We start from the raw sequence: 24124 nt of genomic DNA, 5'->3' as shown, positions 1-24124 counted from the left end.
CCTGCATAGTACTTAGGAACGGTATTGACTTCTTCTGTATTTCAGAGTTCCTAACTAATGACCTGGTCGCTGTGCAAGCAAGGAACGACGAAGGAGCGGACTTCATCATGGCAGCGGCATATTTTCCGGGGGAGACTCCGACAGCACCCCCAGAGGCAGTCTTCAACCTGGTGGAGTATTGCAGGCGGAATAAGCTGCGCCTCATCATGGGTTGCGACACGAATGCTCACCACACCGAATGGGGCAGCACGGACTGTAACACACGGGGTGAGTCTCTTATTGAGTTTATAGTCAGTAAGAATTTAAGTATAGCAAACGTGGGGTGCGAACCCACCTTTGTAACTAGCGTTAGAAGGGAGGTGCTACTCTCAGTAGCGAGTCTGAGACAGGGCTGATCTCACAATGGAGGGTGTCATCGGAACCCTCCATGTCGGATCACCGTATCATAAGATTCGCACTGGGGATGGGGGCCAGGCAACTCCCTCCCAAGCGTATCCATAGAAACACGGACTGGGCCGCTTTTAGGGACTCACTTTCAATAAATGTTAGCAGTAGGGGTATTCGCAAAACAGTTCTTCACTGCAGACTCCATCAAGTGGATTTTGGCCTCCTTTGAAAAATATAAGTCCCCGGGTGCGGATGGTATCCTTCCAGCTTTTCTGCAACAGGGGGAGCAGGTGCTACTGCCCCACCTTGTTCGGCTTATGAGGGATAGCCTTGCGCTGGCATATATCCCAGAACCATGGCGCACTGCAAGGGTGATCTTTATACCCAAAGTAGGTAGAAAGGACTACTCATTGGCGAAATCTTTTAGGCCAATCACTCTTACTTCCTTCCTACTTTAGAGTATGGAAAAGATCATAGACCACGAAATACGATGGAAGGTGCTGAAGGCTTCACCGCTTCATGCGAAGCAACATGCCTACAGAGCAGGCAGATCAACAAACACTACTCTGTACCAGCTAACCTCAGAGATCCAGAATTCGTTAGGGGCGAGGTGATGTTATGCGCCTTCCTTGATATCGAAGGTGCCTTTGACAATAAGTCTCATGAAAACGTGTCAAGAGCACTGGAGAAAAGGAGTGTGGGAGCACCAGTGCGCAGATGGATTGAAGCCGTACTGCGCACTAGGGTGGATGAAACCGCAGTAGGTGACACTAAAATTCGTCTGGGCACAACAAAAGGAAGTCCACAGGGTGGAGTGCTATCCCCCTTAATTTGGAGCCTAGTTGTGGACGATCTCCTTAAGCGGCTAACTAGCAATGGAATCCGCTGTCAAGGATATGCGAATGACATTGTTATCTTAGCTAGAGAAAAATTCGAAGACACACTCTGCGATATCGTACAGAGGGGACTGGGACTGGCAAAGGGATGGTGTAGCGGGGTTGGCTTAAACATCAACCCCTCCAAAACTACAATAATTTCCTTCACCAGACGGAGGTCACTGCCAGGCCTCAGAAGCATATCCCTTGACGGCAGAGTGGTGGAGATGGCCAACACGGTCAAATATCTGAGCCTCACGCTGGATTCCACTCTACGATGGAAGCAGCACGTGGACCAGACCTTAACCAAAGCCACAAAAGCAATCATGGTGTGCAACCGACTTGCTGGGAAATCCTGGGGGTGCTCCCCAAGGACAATCAATGGATGTACACCATGATTGTGAGACCGATTATCACGTATGGAGCGGTATCGTGGGTTGCTAAAGCAATACAGACTTCGGTAGGACTCAAACTGTCGATGCTGCAAAGACTTGCCTGCATCTGCGCGTCGGGAGCAATGCGAACGTATCCCACCGCAGCACTGGAAGTCATGCTGGAACTTTCACCGCTACATCTGGTAATCAAACAGACAGCCAAACGAACTCTACTCCAAATGACATCAGAGGGTGTTGGCAAAGGGAAGGTAATCTCATCCCAGCAGATGAAAGCGCTAAGTGAGGAAATACCACTAGCCCTTCTTCCAAGGGACAGCATTACCAAAGTAGTAAACTTCAACAGGAAGTTTAAAGTCACCCTTGGCAGCAAGTCTGAATGGAATAATTCATCACTGGACCTGCTGCTACGGGAAAGTACAATCAAGTGGTACACCGACGGGTCAAAAACAGAGGAGGGGACTGGTGCAGGGGTCGCTGGGACAAGCACCAAACTCTCCATTCCCATGGGAAACTTCCCAAGCATCTTCCAAGCCGAGGTCTATGCTATAAGTCGGTGTGTAGAAATAAACCTTCAACGAAACTATCACAATAAAAGTATTGCTATACTTAGCGATAGCCAGGCGGCACTAAACGCGATTTCTGCCTATGAGGTCAGATCTCTTCTAGTGCTGGAGTGTATAGAACGGTTGAACAGCCTATCAGAACACAACCGAGTGCACCTTATTTGGGTGCCTGGCCACAGGGGTATAGCCGGAAACGAACTGGCTGACGAGTTGGCCCGCTCTGCGGCCCCCACAAAAATGATAAGACCGGAACCATTCATAGCGGTTGGTCCACATACAATCAAAGAGCTCCTCCATAGGGAGGAAAGAGTAGGTAGGGAGACACATTGGCAACAACTTCAGGGCATGCACCATGCCAGACTGCTAATGGGGGGTTACGACCTCAAACGGTTCGAAACCATAATTAATCTCCTAAGGAACAAATTCCGGCTACTTGTCGCTTTCTACACCGGCCACTGCAGGCTTAAGAAGCACCTCTTCAACATGGGCATAGCTTCATCTGCAAACTGCCTGTTCTGCGACATAGAGCCGGGAACCCCTGAACATCTGCTGATGAACTGCACAGCAGTCTGCAGATGTAGAATCAAGGCCCTGGGATCCATGATTCCACACAGGGATTGTATCGCCTCACTAGCATCCAGCAGAATTTTGGAATTTATCAACATGCTGGGCCTAGATGATACGATATGATTTAGGGGAGGGCACAATAGACCAAAGGTCGCGGTGCATACCTCGAAATTAATCTATCTATCTATCTATATAGGCATACTCGGGGACGGAGCATCTAAAAATAATATCGATATGCAAAATACCCATAAGCTATTTTATAATACCCAATCTATTTCCTTTCGACAGTGGCATGATTGGAAAATGTTATAAAAAATGTGGGTTTTGACAGCTCTCTCTCGATTCAAAGAGTCTCGCATCATTTCATCCTTATAACTGTTGCTTCGCTTTGCGACAGATATTTGGTTTGACGGATTAGTTTAATGTACGCTTTTGTGTGGGTACGTTCACTTAAAAAGTTTTTGACGCGCAAAGCTAAATGTAGGCAACTCTCATTTTTTACGCTTTGCCAAGCAACAGTCGCTAATTTTTTTGGAGAGAAACACTGGAAGTAAAGCGTTCATTCTGGCATACCCTTTGTTTTCTTCGTTTGGTTGTTTCAGTACGAACTGTCACGGAAGTCGAAGAATCTTGTATGTGAATGAGTCGTTACTTAGCTTGGCTCTCGCATATTTATCGGAAAAGACCTGTTGTACATCGATACCATTGTTACCACTTCTACCTACTTTTAGGTAGATCTACCAATTTTTAATATATTTTCAAACCTACCTACTTGGATAAAAAATCTACCAACTATTTTAATTTTATAAAAATTTAATTTGATTTTTGTAAAAATAATATGTTAAGACCTTTACTTTTTATCACCAATCAAATTATTTACTTTTGATAGGAATTTAAATTCCCCGCCTATATTTTTCTACCAATAAGGAATCGGGGACCATATTTTTGCAATAATTCGATACCCGATAGTAATTTGATAATTGTTAATAAAAAATAGTTTACTAATGACAAAATGTTTTGTGACTGCTATAAAGTAATTTAAATATTAAAAGATATAGCAATAATGGGTGAAAGTGAATCAGATATGAATAGTAAGTCCCGAAAAGTACAAAAAATTCACTACGAGCAAAAATATTGTAAATCGTGGGAAAAAATCTTTTTACCGCATGTAATTGTGATTTGAAGTGTGATGGGGAAAATTTACTTTTTCTAAGCATGCTGCTAGCTCTAAACACATAAGTAGTGTGAAAGGTTTGTTTTTTTCGGGTTTTCTGTCATGTCCACTAATCTTCTTGTGCTTATGGTTTATTACTCGGTTATTTGGGATATATTAAATCAATTTTCGACTTCTCTAGATACGGTTCGTCAGCCTATAAATTATTCAACCAAAATATGTATTCTTTAAAAGAAAAACAAAAACAGGATTGTATTGATATAAAAAAATTTAATAATTTTTATAAAATTTAATACCATATTTAATAAAAATAATTTAATAACTCTAATATGTAATAATGTTCAACCGACAATTTGTTAATATTTTTATTGTAAAAATTCATAATTTAGTTTATTCTTGTTAGTTTTTTTAAAATAGTTATTAAAATATATTTTTTTTTATTAAAGAAATCAATTACGAGTATTAGATCTTCGAAAGGAATCTTTAACAACCTCGAAAAAAAAGTTGGTAGATCTACGTAATTCTTAAATCATACGTAGTGAAATCGACCTACTTTTAAAGTCACAAACAAGTATTTTTTAATATTCGAGTTGGTAACACTGATCGATACTGATATACTGTGGAGATGTCTAGCTAGAATTGTTACGAATGTTATGTGATTATTTCTAATCTTATTAATCTAGTAAGCCTTAGTAAGGCACTTGGTTTATTGATGGCGGGAACTAAAATACTTTTATACGAATTTTCACGGCCAGTAGTTTCTGAAATATTTTGTAATTATAGAGCTGTATGGACCAAAAACAAGCATAAAAGATTATTCTCAAGCTATTATCTGAACGACATTTTTCTGCGCGATATTGAGAACAACATTTTGCTAAGGAAGCATACAAATAATGTACCAGTTATAAAAACCCTACTTAAACAACTGCAAAAAAGTCCGAATGATATAGAGCTACAACGAAGGATTGAATTTGAACTTGGAAAGCTTCCCAATGCTACACATTCCCGTTTGGTTGATTATGGTGAAGAAGGGTATGAAGTATATAATAATAACTTAGCACCCGCCAAAGCAGAACCATTTTCTGACGTATGTAAGTATTTGAATGTATTAAGAATGGAGCATTTAGGGCATTTCGCAGGCCATAAAAGCTACTACTTAATGGGTGATCTAGCGAGTTTAGAACAGTCTTTAGTGAGATACACAACGTCATACCTAAAGAAGAATGAATTCAAGCTTATATCTGTCCCCGATATCTTACCAAGTAACATTATTAATGGATGTGGCATGCAAACAGAAGGAAACCGTACTCAAGTTTATAAAATTGACTCTGAAGAATGTTTGTCTGGTACATCCGAAATGGCACTAGCAGGTTTATTTTCTGATCAAGTTATTGAAGAACAAAGCTTGCCACTGAAAATTGCTGCTGTGAGTAGATGTTACCGTGCAGAAACATCGGGATTAAATGAAGAAAAAGGGATTTACAGGTATAAAAATTAACTTTTAAACATATTCAATTTCTTTTTTGGATTTAATTTCAGAATTATTTCATTATTGCAAAAATATTTATAATATAATTATTTCAATTTATCAGTTTTAGTGCTGTTGAATTGGAAATGTTCTTATCTAATGACATTACATATGTATATATGTATGTAATCAAGGAATTACGGTAAAATTATAGTTTAGGTCCCTTAACGAAGGAAGTCCCGAAAATTAAATATCTATTTAAATCATCTTATTTTGCGCGAAGATTACAAATCCGGGGTAGGCTTTAGAATAAAAATAAAAAGAGTATGGGCGGATAGATCAGGTTGTCCAGATGAATAATATGGAAAAAAACGCAAAAAGGAGTTCTACGCGAAAAAGTAATATTGTCATAGAGGGTATAACATAATCCTTAACATCAATGCTCTTTAACGGATATTAATACTGTTACTTTTGAAGAAAAGTACCGTTTCGTTTTTTCCATTTCCAAATTAAATTCAAACGCGTTTAGTGAGTTGTGCTTAAATTGAGCAAAGGATAAATTATAAAAGTTATGATTCAAGTTTTTATTTTAAAAATGAGTGGAATTTCAACAAATTTTAATTGGGGTATAATCTGTTTTCATTTCTTTCAGTTCACTTACAAAATATGTCGATAAGGTAACACTGGTTATTTGACATTTTGCAACCATCTTGTTATTGTGAAAATCACAAAAATTGTAGAATTAAAATTATTTTTTATGATATAATATAAAAAAAATGTGTAAAAACGAATTAGTGAAGTGTTAGTGGATATAAAAGTTAAAAATATAAGTGTAAAATTCATTCTACAACGAAAAAATAAGTACTTTAAATAGTCGAAATTTTGAACTTTAAACCCAAATATCTCGAAAACCATAGGTTTCCCGCGGCTATATCTATATATATTCTTGATCTGGAGGATCTCCCATAGCCATTTTATCCCCGAAAGCGTGGGACGTTATTCTAAAGCCGACCCATAATATGTATAGATATAGCCGCGGGAAACTTTTTTAAATATTTACGTTTAAAATTTATAATTTCAACTATTTAAAGTACGTATTTTTTTGATTTAAAATGAATTATACACTTATATTTTTCACTTGTATATCCACTAACTATTCACGTTTTTAGACATCTGATCAGAACTTTGCCGCTACAACAAAAAAAAAAAAAAACAAATAAGTTACTCGAAAAGTATGTGCAAAGTATACATAAATTATTAAAAAAAATTCACTTTCCGCTCACGGATTTGTAATTTTCGCGGCCTCCTTCATTGCGGGACCTAAACTATACATTTACCGGAATTACTTATTGATTGTACGTGTTATTGTATGTAGTTATAATTGAGGCACATGTTAAAATTTTTAAGTAAAAATTAAGTAAGTTACTATTGGATAACAGACCACATTAAATGCTAATTTACCTTTTATTATGCTGCAATGGGTGTAACAGTTCCTCTTAGAATGGGGTTTGTGCAGCTTACTGTTGTTGTTGTAGCGGTTATCTAGTTCCAGCTTAAGTGGTGAGGTTCCGGTTGGTTGTCATGGAAGTCATCTAACGGTAGTGTGTCATCTAACGGTAGAGAGGATTCATTGAACGCAAGACATATATTGAATATAACTAGGAGCTTAATCTGCTGCAGTATCCAGGACGAATTTCCGGAAGAGTCACTAGTTTCTCGACCTCTTCATCTGCGATGGGTGGTGGTTTGTCTCCCAGTACGCCATTCACTGAGACGGAGTCGGTGAAGGTGTTGAGGGCTCCACTGTAAATGGCGGTCAAGTATGTCTAAAGTTAGTTGCGTGGGAAGTCTGGATGGGTTCTGTTCAATGTCCTCGACATAATAAAGGAAAGACCTCTTGATATTCCTAGGAAACCGCTCCGCTTCAAACAACCGACTGCTCGGATGGTTTCTGCAAACACATCTCAGTAGAAACTGCTTGGAGTGTAGTTCTTCAGTAGATATCGAGAAGCATCCTGTAATCGTCCGGAATGCAGAATTTTGACACGTCTGAAGCTTTTTCGTCTGCGTTTCACTACATCCAGGCGACCATATCAGTGAGGCGTAGTTTATGACCGGCTGGCCGATTGCCTTGTATGTTACTACAACGTTTCTTTGTCTTTTCCCCAAGAGCTGCCGGCAAGCGATTTGAGGATTTTGTTGTGGCTCTGTACTTTGGCAGTTATCGCGATCGTGTGAGGAGTGAAGGAGCAAAGGCTGTCTAGTGTAACGCCTAAAATTTTAGGGTTGCTTACGCTTATTTTGGTACCATCGACTGAAATGTTTAGATCCAGTCAGTACTCCTTCGTCCAGTTCGCAAATATGGTCGCTGTGGATTTAGTAGGGGAGAGTGTCAGAGTCCTTGCAGAGAAGAAGCGAGAAAGATTGGAGAGATAGCTGTTTACTTTTGAGCACATGCCATCGATTCCATTGCCCGACGTCAATATCGTGCAGTTATCAGCGTACGAGGTCACGGAAATTCCCTCTGGTGGTTGGGGGAGTTTCGAGATGTAGAAGTTAAACAGTATATGGGAGAGGACACCACCCTGTGGAACCCCCTGTTTGATTCTTCTCAGTTTGCAGTTTTGACCTCCAAACAGTACGGATGAATGCCGGAGCGTAGATTGTTCGATGTCCTCAAGTAGCGTTGTGTGATTGACTGTGTCGAAGGCTTTCGACATGTCCAACACTACGAGGATCGTCCTCTCGCAGGGTGACTTCTGGTTTAGGCCATGAACTATCTGGGCGTTTATGACGCTGAGTGCTGTGGTGGTGCTGTGCACTTTCCGGAAGCCATGCTGATGTTCTGCTAGGCTAAGGTGGTGTGTGAACGTCGAGAGTAACAAGGCCTCAAATGTCTTCACTACTGGGGAAAGGAGAGTTATCGTACGATAAGACTCCCCTTTGTTGGCGGCTTTCCCAGGCTTCAGTAGTGGGACCACTCTTCCGACTTTCCACACATCGGGTATTTGAAGAGTGATCATCGACAAGTTGAGGACCTTGGTGAGGTAGCTTACTCCCGTCGAGTTAGATGTTTGAGCATCAGCATGCTTATTCCGTCTGGGCCAATGGAGTCGGACGATTTGGCCTTGATTGATGGCACTCTGAACCTCCCCATCGGTGAAAGTAAGTGGGGCGCAGTTTTTTGGCATTTTGGACAGCCGTTGGGTAACACATCCTTTGGCCTTGTCGGTTGTTGTTGTTGTAACGGTTACCTAGTCCCCGTTTGGGTGATAAATTCCAGATTCGTTGTCGAGGTCATCTAACGGGAGGCCCAGGAAACGAGCTGTTTCGACGGGGTCGGACCATGGGGAGAAGGGTGTTAGATGGGTGGGGTTTGTTGGGCATGCAAAGAGGTGGTTAGTGTCATGCGGAGACTCATTGCACGCAGGACATGTGTTTAGTATGTCAGGGTCTATTCTGGATAAGTAGGAGTTTAACCTGCTACAGTATCCGGAACGAAGTTGCGCGAGGGTCACTCTGGTTTCGCGAGGCAACTCGAGCTCTATGTCTGCTATGGGTGGTGGTTTGACTCCTATTACGCCATTCACTGAGAGGGAGTCTGTGAAGGTGTTGATGGCTCCACTGTGAATGGCGGTCAGTGCCTGTCTGAAGTTCGTTGCGTCCGAAGTCCGGTCGGCGTACTGTCTAATGTCGTCGACGTAGTCAAGGAAATACCTCTTGATGTTCCTAGGAGGCGGCTCCGCTACAGTCAGGCGACTACAGGGGTGGTTTCTACGAAAACACCCCAGTAGAAACTGCTTGGAGAAGAGTTCGTTGTGTTCCTTAACCGGAAGCATACGGGCCTCACTATGTAGGTGTTCGATTGGAGACATCAAGAGGCATCCCGTGATAGTTCGGAGTGCAGTGTTCTTACAGCTCTGAAGCTTCTTCTTCTGCGTGTAACAGCATCCAGGCGACCATATTGGGGCGATTGCCTTGTATGTTGCCAACAACTGTTTTTTGTCTTTTCGCCAAGAGCTGCCGTCAAGCGACTTGAGGATTTTGTTGCGGCTCTGTACTTTGGCAGTTATCGCGGTCGTGTGAGGAGTGAAAGAGCACAGACTGTCCAAAGTGACCTCGGAGAGGTACTTGTTTACTTTTGAACACATGCCATCGATTCCATTTCCCGACGTCAACATCGTACAGTCATCAGCGTACGAGGTCACTGAAATTCCCGCTGGTGGCTGGGGGAGTTTCGAATTATAAAAATTAAACAGTAGTGGGGAGAGGAAACCGCCCTGCGGAACCCCCTGTTTAATTTTCCAAAGTTTGGAGTTTGACCTCGAAACAGTACGGATGTATGCCGACCGCTCAGGTAGTTCATAGTCCACCGCTTCAGCCCTGGAGGGAGCGTTGATTGTTTTAGGTCCTCAAGTAGCGTTGTGTGATTGACTGTGTCAAAAGCTTTTGACAAGTCCAACGCTACGAGGATCGTCCTCTCGCAGGGTGGCTTCTGGTTCAGGCCATGAACTATCTGGGCGTTTATGACGCTAAGTGCTGTGGTGGTACTGTGCACTTTACGGAAGCCATGCTGATGATCTGCTAAGCTCAGGTGGGGTGTGAATGACGGGAGTAACAATGCCTCAAGTGTCTTCACTACTGGGAACAGGAGAGTTATCGGGCGATAAGACTCCCCTTTGTTGGCGGGTTTCCCAGGTTTCAGTAGTGGGACCACTCTTCCGACTTTCCACACATCGGGTATTTGAAGAGTGGATATCGACAGGTTGAGGACCTTGGTGAGATAATTTACTCCCGTTGGGCCTAGGTGTTTTAGCATCAGCACGCTTATTCCGTCAGGGCCAATGGATTTAGACGATTTCGCCTTTTTGATGGCACTCTGAACCTCCCCAACGGTGAAAGTAAGTGGTGCGCAGTCTTTTGGCATTTTGCGCAGTCGTCGGGTAACATGTTGTTTGGCCTTGTCAGTCGAAGGGTGCAGTGTAAATTGTCGGCTGAAATAGCTCGCGCACTTCTTCGGGTCCGCGGAGGCATGACCATCGAATTGAATTTCAACCCGATCGTCATGTCTTCTCGGATTTGACAGGGCCTTGCTCCATTTCGGTATGAAGCGAGCAGTAGTAGATCACCTTGCGGAATTAAAGCTCTCTAACGATGATGTCCGTAGGAGTGGGTAGTACGGCGAAGGTGTTCTTGGTAATTTCTGTAAAGCCGACATAGTTAGCTATGTTAAAGTTAACAAAAGTGCGGTTGTCCACAGAAATAAAGTCGGGAGCTTTCTCGATCGAGATAATTATGGGCAGATGGTCTGATGCGAGAGTTAGCATAGGTCGCCAGGTTATACTATTTATCAGACCACCCCTAGCGATGGTAATATCTGGCGAGCTATTACAACTGCCCATAATTCTAGTGGGGCCTTCGTCATTCATTGTGAAGAATGTCGAGTCGTCAATCTGTTCCGCCAGCTCCATCCCCCTACGATCGTTTGACAGGCAGGAATGCCAAAAGTCGTCATGCGCGTTAAAGTCGCATAGTACCAAACGGTTTTCACCACGAAGTAGCGCATCTATGTTCGGGTGATATCCTGTTGGGCAACATGTAACTGGGGGGATGTATATATTAAATATTTCGAGCTCAAATCTCCTGACCGGACAGCTATACCCTGACATTCAAGGATAGTGTTCCTGATGTAAACATCGATTAGACGATATTGCACGGTGTTATGCAATATGAAGGCTAGGCCTCCACCATTATCTCGCTCGCGATCCTTACCTAAAACGTTGAAACCTGCACAGCTCAGAAGATCTGAGCGGCTGTTTAACTTGGTTTCTTGGACCGCAGCTATCGATACGCGCTCCCGGCTCATGAATGCAACTATCTCCTCGATCTTGCTCTGGAGTCCATTGCAGTTAAATTGTAGAATTCGCGTTTGTCGGTGGTGTCCGGTTGTGATCCCGGGGGTGAGTGAGGTACGTGTAAGTGACACCAGCCAGTGCAAGAATTGCACTTGACTGATGTGACGTTCCGACGTATTACGGACAGACATACGGAACAGACTGTTGCGAGGAACCAGGGGTTGCTGAGAGGTTCTCGCACAAGGATTGGAGCGGGATGAAGGTAGAGGGGGGAGTTGGTCAGGCTGGGAGTCATGCTGCCTAGAGCTCCTTAGGGCCGTGGAAGTCCTTTCTTGCAGTGCGAATACATGGTGGAGACTGCACAGCCGTTAAGGCTGGTGTCGCAGTATTGCGTTGGCAGGATGGTGCCACGTAATTCGTGGTCCCCTCCCTATGGATCTTAAGGCTTGAGCAGGTCTTAAGATTGCTCCATCCATTGCATGTGATGCACCTAACCGAGGTGGAGTTTGAATGGAGCCTTGTAGCGCATATGCAGCAAAAGAATTCCTCGGGGCCCGGGTTGGACTCGATACCAGCACGGGTTAAGAGGATACGGAGCAACCCTGCTGCTCTCATGACGAAAAACTTAAACAAACACTTACCGATCCAAACAGGTTTAGATCGCCGAAATAGCAGCCCTTGGCCGGATAAAATCCGGGTCAATTCCGGTAGAACCGGATGTTGTGGGAATTGATCTGCGAATTACCGTGCTTCTGTTCATTTATTTAATATAGATATTTCGGCGATCTAAACTTGTTTGGATCGGGAAGTTTTAGTTGAAGATTGTGGTCTTTAGACCAACTTCTAGCAGCAAGGTTTTCAGACTAACTCCTAACAGCAGGGTTGCTTCGTATCCTCCTGACCTGTGCTGAAATCGAGTCCAACCTGGGCGTTGAGGAATTCTTCTGCTGCATTTACCCGAAAGGGCTCCATCTAAACTCCACATCGGTTAGGTCCAACACATGCAATGCATGGAGCCATTTTAAGACCTGTTCAGGCCTTAAGACACATAGGGAGTAGACCACAAGCTATGTGGTCTCCTGCTGTCTGGGCACAACTGCGACACCCGCCTCAACAGCTGTGCAATCTGCACCAAGTCCGCGCTCTGCTCCTCCACTCCACTCCAGTCTGACCAAACCAAACTTGAGTGGGCGTATGTTGCCTCGTGCTGTAGAAGTCTGCTCCCGCAACCCCATCAAGTCGCGTCGCCAAACAACACCACAGTGCGACAACCGCCACTTATACGCACCTCCGGATCACCCTAGATAAACCCGACTCTTACAGTTGAACTGCAATGGACTCCAGAGCAAGATCGAGGAGATAGTTGCAATCATGAGCCTAGAACGCGTATCGATAGCTGCGGTTCAAGAAACCAGGTTAAGCAGCCGCTCAAATTTTCTTAGTTGTACAGGTTTCAATGTTATACGTAAGGATTGTGAGGGGGATAAAGGTTGAGGCCTTTCCGGTCAGGCGATGTCATGCTCGTGATATTTAATATGGTGATAGATAGAAGATTCGACATTCTGCACAATGAATGACGAACCCGCTACCAGAACTATGGGCACCTGTAATAGCTCGCCGGATGTTACCATCGCTAGCGGTGTGCTGATAAATAGCATAACCTGGCGACCTATGTTAACTCTCGCATCAGACCAGCTGCCCATAATTATCTCGATCGAGAAACCTCCCGACTTTATTTCTGTGAACAACCGCAACTTCATTAACTTTAACAAAGCTAACTGGGTCGTCTTCACAGAATTTACCGAGAACACCTTCGCCGCACTACCCACTCCTACGGACGTCATCGTTGGCGAGTGTCAATTCCGCAAGGTGATCGCTGCTGTTACTGCTCGCTTCATACCGGCTGGAAGAATCGTGGAACTCCGCCCTAATTTCCCAGCCGAAGCAGCAGTACTAGCAAACGAGCGCAGCACCTTACGCCATGCCGATCCCTGTGATCCCCGGATAAGGGATCTGAATTTGGAGATTCGGCAAATGGTAAACCATCATAAGCGGACAAAATGGATAGATCACCTGAAGCCCTGCTACCTCTCTACCGGTGTAAGTAAGCTTTGGACTACTGTCGAGGCCTTGTCTAATCCAAAAGAGACATGATCGGGTTGAAATTCAATTCGATAGCCATGCCTCGTCGGACCCGAAGAAGTGCGCGAGCTATTTTAGCCGGCAGTTTACCCTGTACGCTTCGACCGACCAGGCCAAAGGATGTGTTACCCGACAGCTGCGCAAAATGCCAAAAGACTGCGCACCACTTACTTTCACCGATGGGGAGGTTCAGAGTGTCATCAAAAAGGCCAAATCGTCTAAATCCATTGGCCTAGACGGAATAAGCATGCTGATGCTAAAACATCTAGGCTCAACGGGAGTAAGCTACCTCACCAAGGTTCTCAACTTGTCGATGTCCACTCTTCAAATACCTGATGTGTGGAAAGTCGGAAAAGTGGTCCCACTACTGAAACCTGGGAAACCCGCCACCAAAGGAGAGTCTTATCGCCCGATAACTCCTTTCCCCAGTAGTGAAAACACTTGAGGCCTTGCTTCTCCCGACATTCACTCACCACCTGAGTAGCAGACCATCAGTATGGCTTCCGAAAAGTGCACAGCAGCACCACAAAACTTAGCGTCATAAACGCCCAGATAATTCATGGCCTAAACCAGAAGCCACCCTGCGAGAGGACAATCTTGTTGTTGTTGTAGCGGCAGAATTCTGCTGAGTTGACAGTCCTTGGCCGCAATAAATCCGGGTCCGTTCCGGTTATGTAGACCCGACTGTCATGGGAACGGACAATCCTCATAGCGTTGGACTTGTCAAAAGCTTTTGATACAGCCAATCACACAACGCTACTTGAGGACATCGAACAATCTACGCTCCCTCCAGGGCTGAAGCGGTGGACCATGATCTACCTAAGCGGTCGGCATTCATCCGTACTGTTTCGAGATTAAAACTCCAAAGAACAATTAAACAGGGGGTTCCGTAGGGCGGTGTCCTCTCCCCACTACTGTTAAATTTCTGCATTTCCAAACTCCCCCAACCACCAGCGGGAATTTCCTTGTCCACGTACGCTGATGACTGCACGATATTGACGTCGGGCAATGGAATCGATGGCATGTGCTCAAAAGTAAACAGCTACCTCTCCGACCTTTCTCGCTTCTTCTCTGCAAGGAGTCTGACACAAAAATTCCGACAGTTAATAACCCTAAAACTTTAGGCGTCACATTGGATAGTCTGTGTTTCTTCACTCCTCACACGACCGCGATAACTGCCAAAGTACAGAGCCGCAACAAAATCCTCAAATCGCTTGCCGGCATCTCTTGGGGAAAAGACATAGAAACGTTGCTGGCGACATACAAGGCAATCGGCCTCCTAAACTATGCATCAGGTCGCCTGGATGTAGTGCAACGCAGACAAAGAAGTTTCAGACTTGTCAGAACACTGCACTCCGGATTATATCCCCAATATAACACCTGCATAGTGAGGCCCTTATACTTCCTGTTAACGAACATAAAGAGCTCCTCTCCAAGCAGTTTCTGCTGGGGTGTTTTCGTAGAAATCATTCATCAATCATCAGCCATTAACACCTTCATTGACTCCCTCTCAGTGAATGGCGTACTAGGAGTCAAACGACCACCCATAGCAGACGTAGAGCTCGAGTTGCCTCGCGAAACCAGAGTGACCCTCGCGCAACTTCGTTCTGGATATTGTAGCTGGTTGAACTCCTACTTATCTAGAATATACTCCGACATTCCAAACATATGTTCTGTGAGCAATGAGGCTCCGCATGATACTAACCACATCTTTGCATGCCCAACAAACCCAACTCATCTAACACCCTTTTCCCTATGGTCCGACCCCGTCGAGACAGCCTGTTTCTTGGGCCTCCCGTTAGATGACCTCGACGACAACCAAACTATCAGTTATCATCCACGCGGGGACTAGATAACCGTTACAACAACAACAACAACATTCGAAGACGTTTATTACGTTTTAACATCGTTTTCTTTTTTGCACAAAAATTTTGCAAACATGTTCTGTCACTCAAAATGTTATATCTCACAAACCAATTATCCGATATGTGTGTAATTTATATACGTGTGTGTGTTTTGCAAATAAACATATGTATGTTATGTACATATGTATTTTTTCCATTCTAGATTCGGTCTTTAATGAAACTATGCCAATCTGTTTGGTAGGCTAAAGAAACGTAGATTTTTGGGAATTTAAAAAACTGCTATATCGATTGTTTTGAAATATTCAGGTTATATTCATATACAGTGTTGAAAAATATAATATGGACAAAGGGATACGAGTATGCTTAAAATTTTCAATTACATGCGTAAATTAAACGATATACAATAAAATATTATAATTCAAATGTTATAGTTCATTTTGATAGTTAATTAACATTTGAGTGGTTATTTAAGGATTATTCGAGTTAGCAAAGTGAAAACAGATATATTTTGTATTTTAGCCTGGAAATAAAAATAGGGACAAACATTAATTAATTTTTTCCTATTATTTTATTTAATTATTACTCTTCTTCCATTCAAATCTAATATTTTGTTTATCTTGCTTATATTTTAATCACCTCCTAATATCTTTGCGGCATGGAGCTGACAAAGTTAGTGTAAAGCGTGACCCTTATTGCATATCATGATTCTTGGACTTTTCTCCATAATTCGTGCTTATTTTTCAACTTCATTGCGCTAAATCCACGATTTTACCAGTTTGGAAGCATGTTTCGGGTCGTTGTCATGCATGAACTCCCATTTCAGCGGCATGTGCTTCTCCGTGTAGGGCAACATTACAGTATTAAGGATGTTGAGATAATCTGTTGAACACATTTTGTCATGTATCCAATAAATCGGGCCAACTCCAGCCGTCGAAAGGCATTCCCATAACATTATTGACCCGCCTCCGTGTTTAATTGTTTTTCGTGTGTATCGGAGGTCAAATTCCGCATTTCGAGGTCGTCATACAGAAGTTTTGCTATCGAATCCAAATAAATTAACTTTCGTTTCATCCGACCACGGGATGTTATTCCGACTTCCACGAAGCATGTACCTCTGAAAAAATTTAATTATCTTTTTTACATTTGATTTGCTTAAAAATGGAACTTTTCTTGCACCTCTTCTAGTTAGATCAGCTTCCCGAGTCGGCATTAAGGCATTACAGACCTTATTTTTGGAGCATTCCATTATTTCATATTTTCACTTTCCGTACAACGATATAAAAAATTTTACTTGTTATGTAGTACAGTTAATTTCAACGAGGCAATAAATCGGCTCTTAATTTCAACGAGGCAATAAATCGGCTCTTAATTTCAGAAAATTTCATTGCTATCTTTACTATTCTTCTGTGCAAGCTAATAAATAACTAAATTTGTCCCTATTAATTTCTCCAGCTCGTACGTAGCACGTGCACTTAAAATCATAATTTTTTGTCGCAATGTAAAGACTTACAGTATAACGATTGTTTAGTTAAAGTACTTTTTGGTTGCATTAGTTTACAGTTCAGTTCAGTACTGACGAATATATGCAAATCTGTGCTATAATATATGGAAATAAAGGTGATATCTCTAGTATTTTTTCCAACACTATATGGGAAATATTTTGAAAATACACAGTAAAATTTTTTGAGTTACACGAGATCTCCGACGGCGCTAAAAAAGATCCTCCATTGCTGCAGTGATACCGGCTTTTCACAGGTCGAGGAAACTCCGCAATTCATGTACATTTTTAGGAGTGGGACAATCTTACTGTCTATCTTTTCATTAGGTGTGCAAATGCCCTCTGTTGTCATTTTGTGTTCTAAGTAGCTTACTTCCTTTTTGAAAAGGGAACACTTCCTTGGGCTCAGCTTTAGACCAACGCTAGCTACCCGTTGGAAAACCTCTTCCAAGTTTTTCATCGAAGCTTTTACCCAACACGATGATATCGTCGAGGTATACCATGTAGGTTTCAGTGTAATCCTTTTAAGTATCTCAAAGGTAGCGTTACATAACACGGGTCAACAAAAAAATAATTGTTGTTTGTCCTAAACTTTATACTATGATTTTTCGATTATTTAGACACAAAAATTAAAAGAAAATACTTTTTTTTTGGTATAAAGTTTGCTTTTGCGATAGTTATAATAATAATACACTTTATTCAATTTTTTAAAAATTTAATTAGTTTTAATGCATTCAAAAATATTGCGAGATTGGAGTGGAGTTTTTATATTCAGAGAGTGCCTCCAGATGGCACTCAAGTGATAAATAACGATCAGGTGTTTCGTACACATCCAGAAAACGTTAAAATTTCATCGAGAAAGTGTAAATACGATGCTGATGCATTTTGTTATATATGTGGTGAATTTATGAAGCATATTTTGACTGTACTGTTCGAAATCAAGATAAATCATGGACTCCACATGTTGCTTGTGGTTATTGTAAAAGATGTTTGGAAGGTGAGCGATTTTTAATTGAGCGGCGAATCTACTGTAATAGAAATTGATTTAAATTCTATAGTTTAGGCTGGTATCGAGGTGAAAAAAGGTCTATGAAGTTTGCGACACCAAGAATTTGGCGTGAACAAAGTAACCATGTCCATGATTGCTACTTTTGTATTACTAACCCGAGTAAACGACGTAGAGGTAAAAATGCAAAACCTGTCGAATATCCTGACCTTGCATCTTCTTCTGCTCCAATTCCACATGACCTGACTCGACCAGTGCCTGAGCCACCAAAGAATCTATCTCAAAAAAGTAACTCATCTCTGAGTTCATATAAAAGTAATTCCGATAAAGAGTTTTTACCTACCCTAGAACAACCAAAATACCATATTATTACTACAGAAGATTATGATGACCTAGAGAGAGAATAAATTTACCAAAAAATAAAGCAGAGCTCTCTGTTAAAACAGTGGAATTTGCTTGATGATGTTAATATAACAGATCAGCGAACTAGGCATGAGACATTTTCAACGTTTTTCACAAAAGAAGATGGACTTTGTTTTTGCAATGACATCAAAGGTATGTTTGAACATTTACCTATGTAGTTCTATCTTAAATTAAATATTAAAACCACAGATTTTGAGAAAATTCGTTTAGTTAGTTTCCTGACCACAAAAGCAAACTTTTGAAGGTCATATTTTTTTTCCGTGTATTTGTGACCTAAAGTAAAGAAATTTTACACTTTAAAGTCGAGGTCAAATTTCGTGTTGACCCGTGTAATCCAAAGAGAATTACGGTAAATTGCCATAGACCATCTCCAACGCTGACAGCCGTCTTTTTTTTGCCTTCTTTGTTTACCTTCACTTGTCAATAACCACTTTTCAAATCAAGTGTTGAGAATTATTTTGTGCCTGATAATGAGTCCAGAGTGTCATCGATTCTAGGGAGCGGATAACTGTCATTCTTCGTTATATCATTCACCCTTCTATAGCCCCCACAAGACCTCATGTTCCCATCTTTTTTCTTCACAACTACCTCAGGTGAACTCCATGGACTCGCTGATAGTTCGATTATACCGCTTTCGCTCATTTCACGTGTGGTCTGGCTTATAACTTCACGTTTTGCTAGTGGAACGTTTCGAGGAGCTTGGCGGATGGGTCTTGCACCTGTGGCAATAAAATGTTTCCCAACTTTGGTTCTTCCTGGTTTGGAATCGTCTTTTGACAAATATGGATGAATATATGAGAAGGAGTTGTTAAGCCGTATTTTGATGGTTTGCATCTAGTTCCTCGGTTCATTCGAATTTCGCTCGATATTTCGTTTTCGTCCATGGAATCTATGTCTCATTATCTCCATATATCTCTCTGTAATTATCAATCATCTAAAGTTGTACTTATTAACGTAACTGAACATAAGAGGCACTTCCATATTTGTAGAGGTCATAATCCTGTTTTCCATGTCAATTTTGATTCCTCGATTCGACGGTATCTGCCACTATAAAATTATGTAACACTGCTGCTTTTCAAATTACGAACTCATACGTTGAGCTTCCGAAAATTTGGGTATCTTCTCCAGTTGCAGTACGCAACATGGTCTTACTTCTTTATTAACCACATCAGATCGATTTATGGAATGTGATGCGCCCGTATCCACAGTCAGTATGCACTTATCGCTGTTTACAAATCCACTAACGGTAACTTTACTCGTATTGCCGCTTATTTGTGAAATGTAGATTACATGGCCTTTGCCTGCGCGAGCCAGCCCGAGCCCCTTTGGCTGGCTCGCTTTAGTTTAACGATTGGTTGGATTTGACATTTACTTCATCTTCCTCAGCTTTGCGTTTACGTCGAACTGAATTATTGGACTGGTTAGTTACACGCAATATGACCACTTTTTCCGCAATTGAAGCATTTCTTCAGACCATAGCTTTACTTACGCCTTTCCGTAAATTTTTCCAGACTGTCTGCAAATTTTTTTATCATCTTTTTCAAGTAATTGGGTGCGCCCAGGTGTGATCTTCTATTTATACTTGATGAACTTTAAATGTTCGATTGCTAAACAGTGTTCAGTTTCCTGTGTTAGAGCATATGAAACGGTTTCGCATTTATGTGCGTAAGCTAAGTGTGCTAACCTCTCAGTCTCTGTAGAAAACTCCTGCAGAGATTCATTGACTTTGGCAAATCTGCTCCATGTGTTCACTACCATATCGTCTTTATAATGCATCTATTTGTTTTTTCCGTTTTTAATCCATTTGTCGCCGAACCACGTTGGTCCAGCTCCCTTTTTAATTATGGAATATTCAAATCGCAAAACATGTTCATTTTCAAATAATTATCTCCTTGGGAATTTATTTGACAATATCACTTCTTACACTAATTGTAACGGATTTCTCGATAAATCGTCTACATTGTAACTCACTCTTGAGTTCGATTACTGGATTGTTAAATAGCCAATTGTTCTCCTTATCACGTCGGTTATGTGGTATTGATGTAAAAGTTACCTCGTCCAGGAAATAGTACAATGAAAAAATTAAGTAAGCTTCTCACAAATTACTGTTTTTTGGTTGACAAGTGTTATAGAAACGTAATTGAATAATCCCTGTCACACTTGATCTCATTTTAGGCATTTGGATGCATTTTTTACTTGCTTGTTTTTTTTGTAAATTGAACAATCATATATTTCGTTTGTTGTTTAATTCAGAGTTAAATGGGGGAATATGTAGATATAAAAACCAATATTAATCGTTTAATTGATTCCGCCGAAGTGGATATTAGATACGCATTGTAGGAGTTCTAGGTTCAACAAGTAATCAAATGTCCAAATGAAATAGGATTCTTGATGGTGTTCTGACAAGAGTTCGATTATACCATGGGATTTTTCATACATAATATTTTTATACTCTCGCAACCTGTTGCTACAGAGTATAATAGTTTTGTTCACCTAACGGTTGTTTGTATCACCTAAGTTAAGTTAGGTTATGTATATATAAATGATCAGGATGAAGAGACGAGTTGAAATCCGGGTGACTGTCTGTCCGTCCGTCCGTCCGTCCGTCCGTGCAAGGTCTAACTTGAGTAAAAATTGAGGTATCTTTATGAAACTTGGTAGACATGTTTCTTGGTACCGTGAGACGGTTGGCATTGCAGATGGGCGTAATCGAACCACTGCCACGCCCACAAAACGCCATTAATCAAAAACAAATAAATTGCCATAACTAAGCTCCGCAATAAGATACAATAGTGTTATTTGGTACACAGGATCACATTAGGGAGGGGCATCTGCAGTTAAAATTTGCGTGGGCGTGGTCTCGCCCCTAATAAGCTTAATGTGCATATCTACTAAACCACTAAAGCTATAATAACCAAATTCACTAGGAGCAAATGTTTTAGTACGAAAAGTACTATGTTATAGTACGAAAATGGGCGAAATCGGACTACAACCACGCCTATTTCCCATATAACACCATTTTCAATTCCATCTGATTCTTTCACTTTCCACTGCATATCAAGCAACGATGATTATATCGGGGTAAAACTTTGCGTGAATAATACGTTTAAAGTATGCCACCTTGTGACCAAAAATTGTCTAAATCGACTCAAAACTGTTCAAGCCCCTAAGTACTAAATATGTGGACCCCAGTGCCTATAGTTGACCTTCTACCGAAAATATCAGTCAATCCACAAAGAAATCTCAAACGAGTATACCATTTGACTTTGCGAGAGTATAAAATGTTCGGTTACATCCGAACTTAGCCCTTCCTTACTTGTTTTATTTAATACTTATCGAGAGTTGTCAGTATGACGGCGTAGGGCAATTGAAACATCATCAAATATTTGTATGATATACAGATAGACGGGAATTGAAAAACGCCGCAACGAACAAATGCAACGACACAGTTACGAACGACAATAATTCCCAAATTATCTAGTAAATAGACGTTAATCGAAATAGGTAGTCTAAATGTCTCTAAATAGCGTTTGTGTATACGAAGGAACTGCGTAAAGCTTACTAAACGAAGTTCAACAAATAAATTCACAAAATTGTATCTAAATGGATTGGTGTATGGTAGTATAGATATGTTATGAACAAAAAATTATAAAGTTTTACTATTAATTTTTTACTTTCTCCAAGGGTACATCAATTCACTAAAGTCGAAATGTTTACAGTATGTTCGGAAAAGCAGTCAGAAACAGTATTGGAAAGTTTTAGGGATATTGAAATGCTTTTATATAAGCAGTTAAATTTAAAATTCCGCGTTCTTGATATGCCACCAAACGAACTGGGAGCTTCAGCATTCCAAAAATACGATATTGAGGCGTGGTTGCCCGGGCGGCAAATGTGGGGAGAAATTTCAAGCTGTAGTAACTGTACAGACTATCAAGCTAAACGTCTTAATATAAAGTATAAGACGAAAGACGGGATATTGAAATATACGCACACTGTAAATGGAACAGCGGCTGCGATACCAAGACTGCTTATTGCTCTGATTGAGTCAAATAAGGTGATACATTTTATGGATTATGTTTTGGAAAAACATTAAATTATAATAAATTTAATTTACAGATTGAAAATGGGGTGTTATGCATACCTGAAGAGCTTCGAAATATTTTAACCAATCCATTATTGGCTCGCAACAAAGTAGTTCCATCTTTAAAACTTATTAAGCATTTTTAAAGAAGACGTTTTTATAATCAATCATGTTGGAAATAATATCATAATTTCACATATAGGCAAACTGCTATTGTGTAAAACTTATGTTAAAAGTCAATAAATTTTGTTTACACTCCAATTATAATTATTGCGATTATTTGCAATTTCTTCTGAGTTGTTTTCACAGCTGGGTTTGTCTTGCGCTTAAAGTGTAACTTTGTTTGATATAAAGCCAAAACTAGGGGAAGTGAAAGAGACGCTTACAGTAAATTCCCACAACAGCCGGTCCTATGTTACCAGATTATTTTGAGGATTTAACTCTGTTTGGATCGGTAAGTAAAAAGTCAACTTCATTTTCACTAGAGATGCTACTCGTTCAAATACCATAACGAAGCTCCTGGGTTTCATCTGTTCCATGTGTCAGACTGAAATACGTCCGTCAGGTGTAACTCGTGCTCCTACCATAGAATGTCAGGACATAGATATCCGGTCAGGCGATGCCGAGCTCGAAATATTTAATATATTAATTAATTATCTCAATGGAGAAACCTGCCGCCTTTATGTCTGCAGACAATCGTATCTTCGTTAACTTCAACAAAGCTAACTGGGTTGGTTTCACAAAATTCACCGAGGACAATCGTTAATGAAAGTCAATTCCGCAAGGTGATCGTTATAATAATTACTTAAATAAGCTAAAAAAGAACATCGTACGTAATCCAAAATCGTTTAATGATTTTTTTAACTCCGAACGCAGGATTTCCAAATTTCCATCCGCGATGAAATACAAATCTATCATTTCAAGTGACAATGATATTATATCCAATATATTTGCAGAATTTTTCATGTCAAACTACTGTTATAATTCTCCTAAAACTTTTTCCATAAGCACGCGCTGTGTCCGAATACTTTAATGAACACTCCAATTATTTCTGAAGAAGACGTCCTACTTAAGTTAATTTAGTTAAAACCAACTTTTAGTTACGGCCCAGACATGATACCCTCATGCTTCCTAAAAAATAGTACCAAATTTATTGACTTGCCTATATCAAAGAAATTTAATTCCTCTCTTAAACATGGTATAGGTATATCCTTCAATATGGAAACAGTCATTTATTATCCCTTTGCATAAAAGTGGATTTAGGTCCAACATTGAAAACTATAGAGGTATCGCAAAACTATCAGTTATACCTAAACTTTTTGAAGCTATTATTCCTCATCTCAGCATGGATTTCGTAAAGGCAAATCGACTCTAACAAACTTGCTTAAATTTCTAAACCATGTATCATTACTATATAGGGAACATACACATACGGATGTTATATGCACAGACTTTAGCAAAGCTTTGGAGTAAGTAATGTAAATCTCTCGATTCTCATACATAAACTTATCTGCTGAGCTTTCAGCCAAGATTTCTTCAATGGGTAGCTTCTTATCATTATAATAGAATACAACGAGTGCTATTTGAGGATACTCTTGCAGATACAATTAATGTTTCTTCAGGTGTTCCGCAAGGTAGTCATCTTGGCCTGATTCTGTTCTTATTGTTTATTAACGATATCTTTTCTGCAATTGAACTCTCAAACATTTTACTATACGCCGACAACGTTGAGGCATTAAAGATCAAGCAACAACCCCAGCAAATTCCATTTGTGAGCTCAAAAATGAAATTAAAAGGCTTAAAACTAAGAAAGCACCCGTATTCG

General features: G+C 40.9%; 1 protein-coding gene across 1 annotated transcript; it reads left to right on the top strand.

Moving 5' to 3' along the window:
* Window positions 1–4550: 4550 nt before the first annotated feature.
* On the top strand, window positions 4551–22566 carry SerRS-m (Seryl-tRNA synthetase, mitochondrial). Its single transcript, XM_070110795.1, has 3 exons — window positions 4551–5446; window positions 21903–22272; window positions 22335–22566. The coding sequence occupies exons 1-3, from the start codon at window positions 4674–4676 to the stop codon at window positions 22443–22445; spliced, it is 1254 nt and encodes a 417-aa protein (XP_069966896.1). The 5' UTR covers window positions 4551–4673; the 3' UTR covers window positions 22446–22566.
* Window positions 22567–24124: the final 1558 nt, after the last annotated feature.

The sequence above is a fragment of the Bactrocera oleae genome, chromosome 5 (assembly GCF_042242935.1).
Source record: "Bactrocera oleae isolate idBacOlea1 chromosome 5, idBacOlea1, whole genome shotgun sequence".
NCBI lineage: Eukaryota > Metazoa > Arthropoda > Insecta > Diptera > Tephritidae > Bactrocera > Bactrocera oleae.
Note: the sequence above shows the minus strand (reverse complement) of the source record. Positions and strands in the feature narration are given on the sequence as shown.